The sequence below is a fragment of the Rhineura floridana genome, chromosome 9 (assembly GCF_030035675.1).
Source record: "Rhineura floridana isolate rRhiFlo1 chromosome 9, rRhiFlo1.hap2, whole genome shotgun sequence".
Taxonomy (NCBI): domain Eukaryota; kingdom Metazoa; phylum Chordata; class Lepidosauria; order Squamata; family Rhineuridae; genus Rhineura; species Rhineura floridana.
The window spans coordinates 124567732-124584989 of record NC_084488.1 but is presented as its reverse complement, the minus strand read 5'-3'; the positions used below and the strand labels follow the sequence as shown (position 1 = coordinate 124584989).

At 44.2% G+C, this 17258-nt stretch overlaps 1 protein-coding gene across 2 annotated transcripts in view; it reads right to left on the bottom strand.

Moving 5' to 3' along the window:
- Positions 1-13207: 13207 nt before the first annotated feature.
- The window catches only part of SIGLEC1 (sialic acid binding Ig like lectin 1), a 68243-nt gene continuing 64192 nt past the window's right edge, over positions 13208-17258 (bottom strand). For both annotated transcript variants that reach the window (XM_061583643.1, XM_061583642.1), the window contains exons 21-22: positions 17000-17087; positions 13208-14843 (exon numbers count right to left, since the gene is read on the bottom strand). In XM_061583643.1, coding sequence (XP_061439627.1) covers positions 14715-14843; positions 17000-17087 — 217 coding nt within the window. In that variant the 3' untranslated portion in view covers positions 13208-14714. The remainder of the gene's footprint in view (positions 14844-16999; positions 17088-17258) is intronic.

The following is a 17258-nucleotide window of genomic DNA, read 5'->3' as shown; positions in this document are numbered from 1 at the left end:
GCTGTCTATTCCTGGTGATTTGTTTCTTCCAAGAATTTTAAGAGCAGCTTTCACCTCACATTCTAAAATTTCTGGTTCTTCATCATATGGTTCCTCTGTGAATGAATCTGCCATCTGGGCATCTCTTTTATAGAGTTCTTCAGTGTATTGCTTCCATCTTCCTTCTATTTCATCTCGGTCAGTCAATGTGTTTACCTGTGGATTATTCAACATCCCTACTCTTGGTTTAAATTTCCTTTTCATTTCTCTAATCTTTTGGAACAGTGCTCTTGTTCTACCCTTTTTGTTGTCCTCTTCTATTTCTATACAGTAACTATTGTAATAGTTCTCTTTGTCCAGTTGCCGGAAGCATCAGGAGGGGAGAGTGTTCTTGCACTCGGGTCCTGCTTGCGGGCTTCGGCACCTGGTTGGTCACTGTGAGAACAGGATGCTGGACTAGATGGGCCACTGGCCTGATCCAGCAGGCTCTTCTTATGTTCTTATGTTCTTATGACATTGGACAAGTGTCACCTGTACAACGTCTCCAAATTTCAGCCTGTTAACACTTACCTTTTTCCTTCTGGAGACAAAAATCACCTGGGGCATAAAATGTCCCAGAAATGCATTGTATTCTACCATTGTGGTGTTAGCAGATTGGGATAGTGAAACACTCCATTTACAGAAAAATGGTCAGAGACAGGTCAACAAAGAGCAATGAAGTCACATGACAAAGGAGTTAACAAACTTACAATCACACCTCCAAGGTTCCATTGTTGCAGAAGGACACACCTTTGGCTCCTGGAAGAAAAAAAAGCATGGCCTTTCCAAGCAGAGTAAGTTTTATTTTACAAATGGTAGGAATTATAAGTGCCAGGGAAGTGTTATGAACACCCCCTCCCATCCCCTTTATGGCATTCAATGGAGAGAAACCCCTTTCTTTGCCCAGGCTATTCCTGCACTCCCAAACCCCATTTTCTGGGAGAAGCTGGGATGGGAGGGGAAGCCCCAGAGAGAGAGCGAAGGATGCAAGGTGTGCTTGTTCCAAACCCAACCATACGGGCAGCGGTATCTGCTCTTGGTTATGGAGCTCAACCTCTACCTTCCAGCACTTGCTGGAACAATTGGGTGCTGCCATTTATGCTGCCAGGTGGAGGATTTTAAAAACCAGCAAACAGTGCAACAGCTGTTGGAAGCTCTGTTGCAAGGCCTAACGCACGGTGGAAATCAGGTGGGAGGGGACGTCAATAGATTGGCACAAACCATATTATGTTGTTTGGGGATACTTCTCTAACCACGGACAGTTTTCTTGCAGGTTCCTTAATGGGATAAGAAAACACCCCACAAAACCATTAACATTAGTTTTCAGTGATAAGAAAGTTTTTTTCTAGATGATATTTTCATAACATTTTTACTTTACTTTGTCATTTGTAATGTCATTTGTAATTGAAAAAATAGTCATAGCTTATTAAAAGGAACTGAAATTATGTGGTTTTCTCAATATGCAGGGGAAGGTGGAAACATTTATTGTCCAGAAAAATTCTATCACTTCTGAATAAGTGTTTTCTGGCTCTGGGTGTTTGGGTATTGTCAAGCACACACCATCACAAATTTTATCTGGGATCAAGTTTTCAAGCCCATCATACACTGGAAATTACATTGGGGTTGAATTTCATTCCCCAAAACTGTTAGTATTTTTTTTCTGAGTCTGGATGAAAGTATGTAACTAAATCATGGGTCTGGACAGGTTTGCTAAACAGAAATATTTTCAGCAGGTGTCTTTATTAAGACATAATATATTGCAGTATAGTGATGGTGCCTGCCTAATGTCAAGAGGCAGGGAGTTCCAAAGTGCAGGTGCTGCCACACTAAAGGAATGATACCACGGAAATGAGGAACAAATATTGTGTGGCACTTTGAAAAGTGCATGTAACCACTAAGACCCCCTGAGATATCCCCTCAAGACCAGGAAAGGTGAAGGCAGAGGGCTGTGGAACACGTACCACAAGCTCCCTTGCTCAGAAGTCCCCAGAGAAAGCAACTCCAGCAAGGAGGATGCACCTGAGGGGTGGGAATGAAAAGCAGGCTGTTGGTTTGTATGCTTATGTGAGTGCACTGTGCTAGGAAGCACAGCTAAGAAAGAAGAGGGAGAAGAGAAAACTCCCAAGAATATTCTGCATGCTCACAAGTCATGGTTGTCATTTTTAATCTGCCACCGCCTAACCAATCAGTTAAATACAATGATATCCCATCAAGTTTTGTTATCAGAATTATTTAAGAACCTAAGCAGAGTGTCCCCATCTAGTCCAGCATCCTGTTCTCACATTGGCCAGCCAGAAGCCCCAATGGGAAGCTCACAAGTAGGACCTGAGCGCAAGAGCCCTCTCCCCTCCTGCAGTTTCTCAGCAGTTGGTATTCAGAAGCACATTGCAGTTAACAGTGGAGGAAGAACATAACTATCATGGCTGGTAGCCCTTGATATCCCTTTCGTCCATGAATTTGTTCTAATTCTCTTATTATATTGATATCCTGCTTTTATATGCATTTTATTTTTATTCTGCGTTTCAGCCAATATTGGTTCTCTAATTGGCTTACAATTAAAACTCATCAGAAGAAAGACTATGGAGGGGTGTATATGCAGGAGAGGAGGAGGGTGATGTGTGAGCCTCACTATTCCAACTTCATTTTCTTATTTTTTGGATTTTGAGTTGCTTTTTCTGCTTGGCCATAGCTTATTCCTTCTGTGCATTTATATCTAAAATCAATTGGTGACTTTAAATAAGAAAAAAGAACATTGTATACTGATATCCATCCATCCATCCATCCATCCATCCATCCATCCATCCATCCATCCATCCATCCATCCATCCATCCATCCATCCATCCATCCAATCTCCCACCCAATCTCCCACCCTTCCTTCGAGCAGGAGTCCGGGGTGGCAAATAAAAGTGCTAAAATCACTCTAAAACATCATAAAAACAGACTTTAAAATATATTAAAACAAAACATATTGAAAAGCATCTTTTTAAAAAAACAGCTTTTGAAACATCTTAAAAACAACACCACAGACACAGACTGGGATAAGGTCTCTGCTTAAAAGGCTTGTTGAAAGAGGAAGGTCTGCCTGATAGAGATGGTGTCTGCCTGGTGCAAAGAGATGCACAGCTCTACTATTTCTACCTAATGAAGATCAGAAGAGCCCTGCAGCTGAACCAGGTCAAAGGTTCATCGAGTCCAGCATCCTGTTCTCACATTGGCCAACCAGAGGCCCCAGTGGGAAGCCCAAAAGCAGGACCTGAGTGCAACATTTGTAAAGATAGAAATTTTACAAAATACTGCAGCATGACAAGGGCTGCAGCTCAGTGGTTGGGCATTTGCCTTGCATGCAGAAGGTCCCCAGTTCAGTCCCCGGCATCGCCAGGTAGGGCTGGGGAAGTCCCCTACCTGAAACCCTAGAGAGTCGCTGCCTGTCAGAGTAGACAATTCTGAGCTAGATGGATGAATGGGCTGAGTCAGTATAAGACTGCTGCTTATGTCCCTAACATCTATCAGGGCCTGGTGGAATGCCAAGAAGCTGGTGCTGTCAGTAATAAATAATTAAACGGAAGCAATGCACTGTCTCCATATAATCTATATTATATTAAACCTGAAACGAATATTTGCAAAAATTGTGACTGTGAAATCCCACCCGCATCAGACCTTGAAGGCTTTAAACCTCTTGGCATCAATTGGTTGCTTTATTTATTTATTGTATTTATATACCGCCCCATAGCCGAAGCACTCTGCTTTGATTTTGTCAGGTATCAATTATGTAATCTCATAAATGGTTAACCATCTAGCATTGTCAAATATTAAATACCGTTCTCTGACTGCTTTCATGTACTGCTAAATTAAATGCTTAATTATGGCATGTCAGCTATCAAATACTTCCAGATATCAATGTGTCTAACATACAGCACTGAAATAAAATAATACTGGATGTAAAATAGCAATATGAAATATGTGGTGACTATTTAGCAAAACATGTGGCTGTACTGTGCACACACACTACTGAAAGGACTGCACTGAAAAAAGAGAGGCAGTGTGGTGTAATGCTTAGAGTGTTGGACTAGGGGCTTGTGAGACCTGAGTTCAAATTCTCATTCAGCTGTGAAACTCACTAGGTGACCTTGGTCCAGGCACCTTCTCTCAACCTACCCTACCTCACATGGTTGTTGTGAGGATAAATAGGGAGGAAGAGAACCATGTACGCCACCTTGAGCTCTTGGCAGGAAATGCAACATAGAAATGAAATAATAAACAAACAAAGCAATACTCAAGTTGATTACACACCAAGGATGGGCAACTTCTCTGTTAGTTTGTGTGTATGTCTAAGTCTGTGTTTATGTCTCTCCTTGCCTGCATGTGTTATGTTTTCTCCAGACACTAACCTGGGGGAAGACTTTCCTCTTCTCCCTGGCATTTTAGCATGTGTTTTTACATTTTTTTTTTAAAAAAAAATTAAATTGTGTTTTTAAATTTTTTTGTGTTTTAAAATTTGTATATTTGTTTTTAATGTTTTTAATTGAGAGATCTTCAGCTATGGGGCAGTATATAAATGTAATAAATAAATAAATAAATGATCAGGCTTTATAATAAAATTGGTATCTGGATGCTCAGATTTGATGAGCTCATCACTTAGAATGGGGTTGGGGAATGAGGAGACAGGCAGAGGCGTTTTGCCATTCTAGAAGGCACCTGAGATGGCAACACAATTGCCAAGGCCGAAGGTGATTGGTCAGACTGCCTGTGACTGCTCAACCTGCAATGAGTTCCTCAGATTAAGATGTCAGCCTGGAGACAGGAGTTTTGTAAGGCCAGGGAGGGACTTCCTGACCTCACACAGCAAACCTGATGCTCTTTGGTCTGAAAGCTGCAGCACCCCCCTCTGGCCATTTGCAGAAGTGCTGTTGCAGAGCTGCAGAAAGCAAGCCTGCAGATTCCTTTGCCTACAAGCTACTGTGAGAGTGTAGGTCAGCCTTCCCCAACCTGGTGCCCAGGTGCTTTGGACTATAATTGGTCCACGCACTGGTAACCTCCAGGCTGGATTACTGTAATGAGCTGTATGTGGGGCTGCCCTTGAGGCTGGTCCGGAAGCTGCAGCTGGTGCAAAATGTGGTGGCGAGAATGCTCACTGGGACAGGGTATTGCCAACATGTCACCCCGCTGCTGAAAGAATTGCACTGGCTGCCCATTTGCTACTGGGCCAAGTTCAAGGTTCTAGTTTTGGTGTACAAAGCCCTATACAGCTCGGGACCAGGATACCTGAAGGACCATCTTACACTTATATACCCAGTTGATCACTGTGCTCTGTAGGTGAGGGCCTCCTGCAGATACCATCTTATCAGGAGGTCCGTTCTACACAACATAGGAAATGGACCTTTAGTGTGGCGGCACCTACCCTGTGGAATTCCCTCCCCTTAAATATTAAATATTAGACAGGCAGCATCTCTGTGTCTTTTTGACGCCCATTGAAGACCTTCCTCTTTCAACAAGACTTTTAAGTTGAGACCTATCCCAGTCTGCATCTGTCTTGGAAATGCTTTTTAATATGTTCTTAAACCTTCTTTTAAAAAATGTTTTTAATCTTAGAATATATTTTGAAAGCTTTTTCTAAGTAACTTTTTTGAAGATGTTTTGTTTTAATGTGTTTTAAATTTTGTTTTTATGATGTTTTAATGTTTTTAGTGCTTTTGTTTGCCGCCCTGGGCTCCTGCTGGGAGGAAGGGCGGGATATAAATCAAACAACAACAACACAATTCCTATCAGCCCCAGGGCTGATGGGAGTTGTAGTCCAAAGAATCTGGAGGGTGCCTGGTTTGGGAACACTAGTGTAGAGGTGAAGGTGCCTGGCTTCTTGTGCCAGAGTCCCTGGTGTGAGAGATCCCTGATGCCTTACTTTCCATAATAACATCCATATGAAATGCCCACAATGTTTCCCTGCTGTATTTGCTTGCCACTGCAGAGGATGATCTTGCACTAACTGCTCCGAATCTGCCTCTGCACTTGAAGAGGTCTCTGAGGCCTCCACAGTACTTGTGATCTCATCAGATTATGCCTGCACCACACGGCAGAGGGCTCCTCATTCAAGTCCCACAGTTCCTGAGAGAAGGGACCAGAAGGCGTTGAAAGCACCCCCACACACATACACTCAGCCTTCACAGTCCAGGCTGCAATGTATTGCCAAAACAGACGTGCCAATGCACCTTGCAGTCATGATTCTTGAGAAAGTATTCTGAACTTTTAAAGATTATTATTTTTTAATTAGCAAATGTAACAAGAAAAAAAGAAAATAATAAGGGAAAAATGAAGGCAAGAAAAAGAAAAATACATAATATATACATATGCCCAAGCCTGTCACTCTCGAGCAGGGGTGGGAAACTAGATCTTGCCAGTGGGCCAGATCCTCACCTCTCTCCCCCCCCATCAACTTTGACAGATGGGTGAGACCCATATGATGGTAGGTGTGGGACCATTGGCTTGGTTTGGGGAGAATGGCCTCACAAGCCAAAATTAAACCTGTTAGGTTTAATTGGGGCCATTGGCCAGAGGTTCCCACCTGTTGCTCTTGGGGAATCACATGATATGAAGTGGGAATTCAAATTAGCTAGCTTGCCACGTTGCAATTCCTGGTGCAGGATCAGCCCAGTGTGAGCATCCAAAAAATCAAGTCAATTTCACCTTGGAGAGCATGTCTAAATTTTGGGCCCCAGTATCTAAATCTTTGCTCCAACACTGCCACCTACATGTGGTTTTTGGTTTTGCACACTACCCATCAGGCTGCACATATTGCTATATCAAATGTGTCCCTGTTCAGTTTTGGGGTGTGGTTTTTTGTTTTGCACATTAACAAATATGTCTTTGGTGGGGGTAGGAATGGGAGGGATTCCTGCGTTACCCAACAGCAGTCTGGTCTGTTGCAGCTGTCCTCTGGTCTTCTCTAGAGGGCAGGTGGGCAGATGTTGGAAGGAGCTGTCACTCTCCATCTTATCTGAAGCAGCATGGATGTGCCCCCTAGGACTCTTCTAGGCATCTACTCTTTGGGTGTGCCACATGTATGCCTTTGAAAAACTAAGCACATACAAAAATGGTGCATGATTTCAGAAGCCAGCTACTTGTTCAGAATGTCAAAATTTGCAATATGCAACTTCCTCATGCAAAGCTAACATCTTGGAAGGCAAATAAGTTTGAGCCAGAATCCCAGGGTACTTAGAAAATGGTATTAGAAATCAATGACATCTTTCTGGCCTACAGAGCCCAAATCATTCCTGCAGCAATTGGCTCCTTGCCAGGGTCAATGCTTAGTGGTAGAGGATTGGCTTTGCTTGTGGAAAGTCCGAGGGTCAATCCCTGATATCTCAAGGTAGGGCAGGAAATGTCCCCAGTTTGACACCCTGGAGAGCTCCTGCCAGTCAGGGTAGTCCACATTGAGCTAGATGGACTCCTTAGTCTGAGTGAGGCAATTTCCTATGTGCAAAGGTGGAAAGGGATTGAAGATGGTTAAGAAGATAAGAAGAGCCTGCTGGATCAGGCCAATAGCCCACCTAGCTCAGCTAACCAGTTGCCCCTTATGGGAAGCCTGCAAGCAGGACGCAAGTGCAACAGCAACTCTCCCCTCCTGTGGTTTCCGGGAATTGGTATTTGGAAGCAGAGCAGAGTCATCATGGCTAGTAGCCACTGACAGCTTTTTCTTCCATGAATTTGTCTAATCCTCTTTTAAATCCAACCGTTGATGGCTAACACTGCCTTTTGTCAGAGTGAATTCCATAGTCTGTGCACTATCTGAAGAAGGCCTTTCTTTTGTCTGTCCTGAATCTTCCAACATTCAGCTTCATTGGATGTCCACGAGTTCTAATGTTATATGAGAGGTAGAAAAACGTTTTTCTTATCAACTTTCTCCACTCCTTGTATAATCTTATTTATCTCTGTCATCTCCTCACATAATTGCCTTTTCTGCACCCTTTCCTCGCAGGGGAGTCGCTCCATCCCCTTGATCATTCTGCTTGCCCTTTTCTGAACCCTTTCCAGCTCTACAATATCCTTTCTGAGGTGAGGCCACCATAACTGTACACAGTATTCCAAATGTGGCTGCACCACAGATTTGTATAACATCATTATGATATTGGCAGTTTTCTTTTCAATATCTTTCCTAATGATTAATGTATCATTCTTATGGTTAGTGTAGATGTAGTCAGCCAGTTAAGCTGCTCAATGCAAGAATCCAAATCAAAGCATTCCTGACAGATGGCTGTCCAGCTGCCTCTTGAAGGCCTCCAGTGTCGGAGAGCTCACTACCTCTCTAGGTCATTGGTTCCATTGTCGTATGGCTCTAACAGTTAGCAAGTTTTTCCTGATGTCCAGTCGAAATCTGGCTTCCTGCAACTTGAGCCCATTATTCCGTGTCCTGCACTCTGGGACGATCGAGAAGAGATCCTGGCCCTTCTGTGTGTGACAATGTCTGGGCTTTTCAGCTGAGAAAACAAAAGTCGAGTAAGGGGGGATGTAATAAGGTGCATAAAATCATGCAGTGGGCGGAGACGGTGGATACCAGAGAGAAGTTTTTCTCCCTCTCTTATAATACTAGAACCCAATGAGGCCAGCTTATGAAGCTGAGATTCAGGACAGACAGAAGAAAATATGGCTTTACACAGGCAGTGCAGAATTCATCTGTGGAATTTTTGCCACTACAAGATGTAGTAATGGCCGCCAACTCAGTGTGTAGTGGAGCAGGGATGGGCAGGGGGTCACCGCACGGATGATGATGTCATCCCCTGGGGCATTGTTTGCTAATCTCCTGCATGGCAAATAAACCAGCTTTTTGCAGAGAGAAAATAAGATGAGCAAAGGAACAGGTAAGTTACATTAGCATGACTGGCGAAGGACTAAACTGTCACTTTTAAACTGGGCTCCTTTGGGAGGAAGGGCAGATGATGATGATGATGATGAAAGATTCCAAAGGCTCTCTCTTATGAGCAACCAAAACATCAGTGAGCAAGCTTCTGAGTCCACCAGAACTCTTCCTCAGGCTGAACATTAAGCAAAGTCAGGAACAGAGAAAACCTGTCTTGGTACTGAAGCCGTAACTTCTGCATTGGTCAAAAAATCATTTTTGTTTTATTGTCTTAGAAGGGGTGTTGCTATGGAGGTTGTCATGAAGAGCCCCTGTACAATTTGCCTTGACATCATTGCATCAGCTTGGATGGCTTTGAAAGGGGTTTAGACAAATTCACAGAAGCTAAGGTTATCAGTGGCTAGTAGTCGTGATGGCTATAGATTACCTCCAGTGTCAGAGGCAGGATGCATAATATAACCAGTCTCTGGGGAACATTGGGAACTATTTTGATTTCATTATGTAAACTGCTCTGGGGGTCTTTTTAGCTGAAAAGGGTAAAAATGCTTTCAATAAGTATGATCAGGAACTTTGGGAGCCCCCTTATATCAGACCATTGACCCATCTAGCTCAATAGTATCTACAGTAACTAGCAGAGGGTTACAGACAGAGGACACTCCCAGCCCTATCTGGAGTTGCCAAGGACTGAACCTGGGACCTTCTACATGCAAAACATGTGCTCTACCACAGAACTATGACACTTCCCCTTAAAGAAGAGGAATTCTTCTTCTTCTTCTTCACCCAAAGGTTCCAGAACAGGTCACAACAATTTTCAAATACATCATTAAAAACAGTTAAAAACAACCTAAAATCACAACAACACAAAAAATAGGGTGGGTCCCAAAATATACATCTCAGGTGTCAATGAATGAATTGGACTGCCTTCAAGTCGATCCCGACTTAGGGTTTTCATGGTAAGCCGTGTTCAGAGGGGGTTTCCCATTGCCTCCCTCTGAGGCTAGTCCTCCCCAGCTGGCTAGGGCCTGCTCAGCTTGCCACAGCTGCACAACCCAGCCCCTTCCTTGTCCGCAACTGCCAGCTGGGGGGCAACTGGGCTCCTTGGGACTATGCCGCTTACCCATGGCTGCACCGGTGGCAGGGCACGTAACCCCTGAGCCACTCGCTGTGGGGTGATCATTAGCTGGCCCTTGATACCCAGGAGACACGAGCGGGGATTTGAACTCACAGACTCTGGACTCCCAGCCAGGCTCTCCTCCCCACTGTGCTATACCTGCTGTTTCAGGTGTCAAAGGCCAGGGTAAAGAGGTGGAGTGGAGGCTGGTCCATGAGGTCAAATGGGGGCCCTGCCCCACCCACCTCAGTCCGCTCTCAGCCTGGCCCCACATGCCTGTCATATTAAATTCAACCAGCCCACGGGGTGGCACTGCGGCTGCCCATCACCTTCTTCCTTCTTAGTCTCATTGCTTCCTGTAGAGCTCAGTGTGGAGGAAGTTGGGGACAAAACTAGGAGGAGCTGGCTCTGCCTGCCATTGGCTGTGGCTCCACAATCAGCTGGCTTTCCAGTCTTCTGCTCCAACAGTCCCAATGTACACCAGCCACCACAGTAAGTCCATATCCCAAATGTAGAGGTGAACAGCTAAAATGCCTCTTCAGACTTTTCTAGGGAAGGTGGCAGATGGCAGGTATCTTGGGCTAGAGACCTTTTGGACTTTATAGGTACCTCACATTGCCCAGAAGCCAATGCAAAGAATTGTCATGTGCTCTGAGACCTCTTGCTGCTATCGAGAGGTAGGCCATCTGTCTTGCCAGAGACAATTTATTATGCCAAAGACTAAGGTTCTTTGTGGATCTGGAGATAACGCACAAATGGAGTGAACGTTACAGAATTATTAGCAATAATTATTAGCAACAGAAATAAATCAGCTTCACATTCCTTCTGCTGTTGGGAACCCTCAAGATGACTGCGAATGGGCCCCTGGAGCTTTCGACACGCAGCACTGTCCTGGAAGCTGGTCTGCACTGATTTCCAATATGGGACAGTTATGCAGGACTTTTTATACTATTAGAGCTAATTAACTACACGTGCTAATTAGGTCATTTGTTGGTGCTTGTGATGATGTTTACATTTTCACAAGGCTGGAACAGCACTTGGCAGACAGCCAAGCCAGAGAGCTGACCAGCTATCTCTCCTTGATGCCACGTGGTCATCGTGGGATGCCTGGGAGGGTAGTGAGCTTATTTCTGGGAAAAAGACAACCAAACTAGTTTCAACTGTTTTCACAGGCTCAGCTTCAGTCCCTGCACATAGCTACTTGTCACAGGAATCAATCAGTTATATGCCCAGAAAGGATCCCTAGGCAGGCCAGGAGCAAGTGTGGTGTGCCAATATCTAAACCTTCTTGAAGTATAATCCCACCTTCTGGATTCATGCCACTACACAATATTTGCACCAGCTGGAACTTCCAAGAAAGTGTTAGGAATTACACTGATGTGCGGAGGCAGATCCAGTGAGCACCTCTATTGCAAAACTGGGATATATTCTGAAAGTACTCTGACTGAAGACACAGCGTGTCACCATCTGGACATACACAGAGCATTTAGGAGACCAGATCAGTATTCTAAACTCCATGGAGAAAAGTCAACTCATAATCAGAGAAGGCATAATCCTTTCAGCTGGTTTTATTTCTCCAAAAATAGGAACTGGGTCACCTGAATGCCAGGCCAGCTGGAGCCAGCTTCATCAGGCCATTTTCATTTGAGATCCTAGCCAAATGGCACTATCACCAATATTATTCTGAGGAAAGAGCTGTTGAAGGCAACCAGACAACATCTTCCATTTGTACTCTTTTGCCACCAGGTGTCACCCACATCCATTTTCAAAATGGACTTTCCAGACTTCCAAAAAAGTGGCTTCCCAACCCTTTCCATGTGTGAGTAGGGATGGAATAGCCTGCTAATTTTGATTCTTTTAGTTTCTCATTTTTCTAATCATTTTGCTAATCTTAAATTTGGTTCTCCATATTTCTGCAGAAATTTGTGTTTTGTTTTTTTAAAAAGCTTCATGAAAATCCTTTCTGCAAATAATTTTAGTACAAATTTCTCCTAATAAATTCATTTCTATATGCAGTTTTCACTAATATACACATTTTGTGCAAGTAATTTATCCTAATATAATGCATTTTTGGGTGTTAATTTCACCAATATATTCATCTTGTGCACACTTGTGCCACATACACACATTTTTGTAAACTCTGCTTGGTTGGAGAACCACATCACAATATTTGGATAAGTGCGAATTTTGAAGGATGGCTATGTTTAGGAAAGTGCAAATTTGATAATTTGTCTTTAAATGCAAACTGAATCAAAAAAATTTCCCATCCCTACTTCTGAGTGTGCTAATATTCATTAACTGAAGCAAAGTGATGTTAAAGTACTTTAAAATGCAATGTGATTTCACCCTGTGCAACAAGACTGTCTGAGCCAAATCTTGCATGGAAGAAACCGGTCCCTCCCTTGGATTGCAGAAAAGAGATACAGAAGGTGGTTCTCTAATAAAATAATAATAATAATAATAATAATAATAATAATAACAGCCCCTTTCAGCTGAAGGAAAGGCAGAAGAGGCATGAACCATTGGAGAAAAAGAGGCAAAGACTGCAAATAGGTGGCTAGTGTGGGACCCAGAACAGTAGCCACAATTATTTTGAAAACTTTTCACCCATTTTTTCATTCCCAAAATGGAAAACTCAAGGAAACTAATATCCTTCAAAATTAAAAACAAGACACCCTTCCCCAAGCTGATGCCCTCCAGATGTTTTGAACAACAGCTTGAGAAAGGCTGCAACAGAATAACAGAACAAAAGATAAAGCAAGTAGTTGCCAATAACAAAGCTATAATCCAGCAGGAGAAAGAAAACCACACAATAAAGGTCAGGCCACAGCTAGATAAATCTCTTACAGCAGGGAGTTCCACATTCTGGGTGCAGCAACCAAGAAGGCCCTGCCTTTTCCTTGCTCTCAGCAACCGTGCTTCTGACAGTGGCAAAATGGCCTTGCTCGCTGACCTCCACGGATGGGCAGGGCTGCACAGCAAATGGTCTTTCATGAGAATGAATGGAAAATGCAAGGCACCTCTTTCCATGCCTACATAATGGCTAACAGAAAGCCCTAACCAGCCTGCCTTCAGTTTCCAGTCTTTCATCCAGAAGCATAAGGTCTAGAGACTTGCTATATTTTAAAAATATGAGTCTCATAGTAATCCCAGTACTATAAAAGTTTCTAGACCTCTCACTTGTGTGACAAAGTGGACGCAGATTATGACCACGAGTAGACAAGGAACCTTTGTTTCCATTAGTTTATTCTGTGTAACATACAGTGTTTGGCAGAGAATCAGAGGACTGTTGCATCAACAGATCTGACTGCTTGGAGAAGTGAAAACTACAGCACTGGTTTCTTGAAGATGCCGATGAAGGAGATAATTGCAACCATTACGGTGAAGTTATACGGTAGGATGGAGGGCATGTTGAAGATCAGGATAGCTGAACAAATACTATTTGAGATACTGATTATGGATTGAGCAGAGGGGATGCGGCAGGTGGCAGTGAGGGCAGGGATGGTGTTGACATAGAACTGGGGTGGGGAGCTTTTTTCAGTCTGAGGGCCAGATTGCCTCATGGGCAACCTTCCAGGGGCCACATGCCAGTGGTGGGTGGGGCAAAAGCAAAAAGTGTAAGCAGAACAATGGCTGCATCTCTAACCTTTGTACAATTTGCTGCATTCTAGCCATACAAAACCAGATATTTCTACACACAAACACACACTGCTCTATCTTTCATCCAGCCAAGCAAGAGGCATTATCATAGCTCCAGCCCCAGGCCTAGTGAGAGGGCATGGCTTGTAGAAAGTCTCAAGGACCAGACACAGAGGCTTGCAGGGCTGCATTTGGCCCCCAGGCCCAAGGTTCCCCATCCCTGCCATAGAGAATGTTACAGATGAAGGTGTGGACCAGGAAAAACTTCCTAACTGTTGGAGCAGTACAACGACAGAACCAATGACCTAGGGAGGTGGTGGGCTCTCCAACACAGGAGGCATTCAAGAGGCAGCTGGACAGGCACCTGTTGGGTATGTCTGAACTTAGAACCCTGCACTGAGCAGGGGGTTGGACTAGATAGCCTTATAAGCCCCTTTCAACTCTACTCTTCTATGATTCTATGGGTGATGTTATCTATTAGACATATGACCGTATTGATGGAATGGACAGTTGCGGCAGTGATGCTGGTGCTGAATAAGTTGACTGTGTCTACATGATGGTGCCGCTGCCAGAGGAGATGCAGTTTGGGAGCACAAGGTGGTGATGAGCCAGATGTCTTTGGCTGACGAGTACAACAATTGAATTGGGAAAGTCGTTGCCTCATGTGGTTGCCTAAAAGTTTATCGGCAAGAGTGAGGGGATGATCCAGTCTGTCATGTAACGCACAGCCCTGCATGCATGCCCAACTCTGGCCGGCTGGGAGGGAGGCTGATGGGGAGGTCGTCAGGAGGGAATTCTGTGGTGAAAGCTTGTGGTGAAAGGCTAGGTCTTGTTTTCTGTTTTTTTTACTGGCTCCAGTCCAACTTCAAAAATGAACTGTGATACAATCTGAAATCCAAATCTGAAGCTGAAAGTTTCAGTGAGTGGAAGCGTTCATGCTGGCTCAATGAAAAATAGAGAGATAAGGAGGGCACAGCCCCTTGGGGGTGTGATTAACTCTGTTTCCAGAATGACAGCCTTCAGCTGACCATCTTGGTCCCCTACAATTGGCGGAGTCCTCTGGCTGTTGTAGCTCCCCCCAGATTTCTTCCCATTGTTCACAAGATACTAGTGCAGCTCTGCTCAGGTGGCACTTCCTTGGGGGGAGTTTCGGTCTTTGCGTGAAGCTTTCTGTAGGAGAGGCAGAATCGTCCAGACGGAGGCGTTTCTGGGCTTTGTTCATTCAGCTGTGGAAAGATCCAAGTGATGTAGTCAGATGGAGAACCTTGGGGGTCCAGTGAGGCTCCTGAATGGTCCCCACTTTCCAGTTTGGCCCAGCAGCCTCAATAAGGAACTGATGTTGACTAAGGCAGCATACACACACTGTATGTTTAAAGCACATGACTTCCCCAAAGAATCTTGGGCACCGTAGCTTGTGAAGGGGTGCTCAGAATTGCAGCTCTGTGAAAGGTAAACTATAGTTCTCACAGTTCTTAGGGGGAAGCCATGTGCTATAAAAGTGTGTTTAAAATGTATGGTGTGTATGCAGCCATAAATAAGGAAACAACTTCAGTCTTGTGAGGATTCATTTCATTTCATTTATTACCCAGGGCAGCAAACAACAAGCAATAAAACAACCAAGGTAAAGTAAAGGTGTCCCCGCACTTGTAGTGCGAGTTGTTTCCGACTCTTAGGGTGACGTCTTGCAACGTTTACTAGGCAGACTGTATCTATGGGGTGGGATTGCCAGTTCCATCCCCGGCCTTTCTTTACCTCCCAGCATATGCCGGGTACTCATTTTACTGACCACGGATGGATGGAAGGCTGAGTGGACCTCGACCCCTTTTTACCAGAGATTCGACTTCCTCCTTCTGTTGGAATCGAACTCCGGCCGTGAACAGAGCTTTGGCTGCGTTACCGCTGCTTACCACTCTGCGCCACGGAACAACCAAAATAAGACCTTAATAACATCTTGAACAATTCCAATACAGATACAGACTGGGATAAGATCTCTACTTAAAAGGCTTGTTGAAAGAGGAAGGTCTTCAGCAGACACCAAAAAGATAATAGAGATGGCGCCTGTCTAATATTTAAGGGGAGGGAATTCCAAAGGATAGGTGCCACTACACTAAAAGTCCGTTTCCTGTGTTGTGTGGAACAGACCTCCTGATAAGATGGTATGCGCAGGAGCCCCTCACCTGCAGAGCGCAGTGATCGACTGGGTATATACGGGGTAAGACGGTCTTTCAGGTATCCTGGTCCCAAGCTGTAAAGGCTTTTGTACACCAAAACCAGTGCCTTGAACTTAGCACAGTAGCTAATAGGCAGCCAGGAAGGACCAAAGTAGAGTCTTCCCTGGAGAATCCCTCACATTGTCCGTTGCGTTTGTTACACATGTCCATGATCGGCCAGTCATTCCCACACGTGACTTATGTCTGCATGATGTCACAAAAGGAATTGTGCATCATGTGCATCCCTTACAGTACAGAGCAACTAATCCAGTTATGAGGTAAAAGCAATCACTGTTTGAGAGTTTGCACCCGTGCCCAATCATCTTACTACCAAGGACTTGGGTGGAGGCCGGCAATAGTTTTAAAGAGAGTTGAATGCATGCCTTTCATGCGAAAGGTCCAAGGCTTGATCCCTGGCACTTCCAGGCATGTCTGGGTGTAGAGATGGGAAAGAAACTCAATTCAGTTTGGCATTTAAAGCTGAATCTGTCAAATTCACAGTTTCTGAAACAACATGAGAGCCAAAACGCAACCAACCTTCAAATTTGGCTGTTATCTTAATTTTGCGATGCAGTACTCCAACCAAGCAGGGTTTACAAAAGTGCATGCATGAGGGGAAAGTGTGCAGAAAACTCAATATACAAGTGAAAGTAATGTACAAAAATGCATTATATTCTGCTTGCGAAAATGTCTGCATTAGTCAAAACTACGTACAAAAATGTGTTTATCAGGAAAAATCAGCACTAAAATGCTGAAGAATTTTCATGAGGATTTCCCCCCCCAAAATTGCAAACTGATGCAGAAATGGAGTGAATTGTATTTAAGATTGGAAAAAATAAGAAACTGAGAGAACAGAAAGAGACAGATCCTTCCATCCCTAGCTGGGAGAGACCCTTCTCTGTCTGAAACCCTGAACACCCACTGCCAGTCCGTGTAGGCAATCTTGAGCTAGGTGGTCCAACAGTCTGAGCGGCACAACAAGAGGAGGAAGTGGATTGTGTGAACACATCAAGCAACCCCTTCTTTTGAGCCACTTTCAACTCTCTTTAAAAAAAAGTTGTCGCCTTTAAGCCTCAATGGTTTTCCTCTTGATGGCTTCACTTTGCCACAGGGATCTTTCTGAGCAAAGAGTATTGCAATAACAGGAAGTTTGCAAGAGCAAAGAGATGAACCTGAACAGTCTCTTCTTTGTTTTCCACCTCCGCTGATTCTACCTTCTTGCTTTTCTGCTGCCGCCACTTTTTCCACTCTTCATTCATCCTGGAAAATATTATACGGAGGGTGGTGAAGTTGCATCTTTTGGTATGACTTTATTACAAACTTGAAGAACACGAGAAGAGCCCTTTTGCTGGATCAGGCCAAAGGCCCATCTAGCCCAACATCCTGATCCCGGTGGCCAACCAGATGCCTAGTGGAAGCCCAGACGCAAGC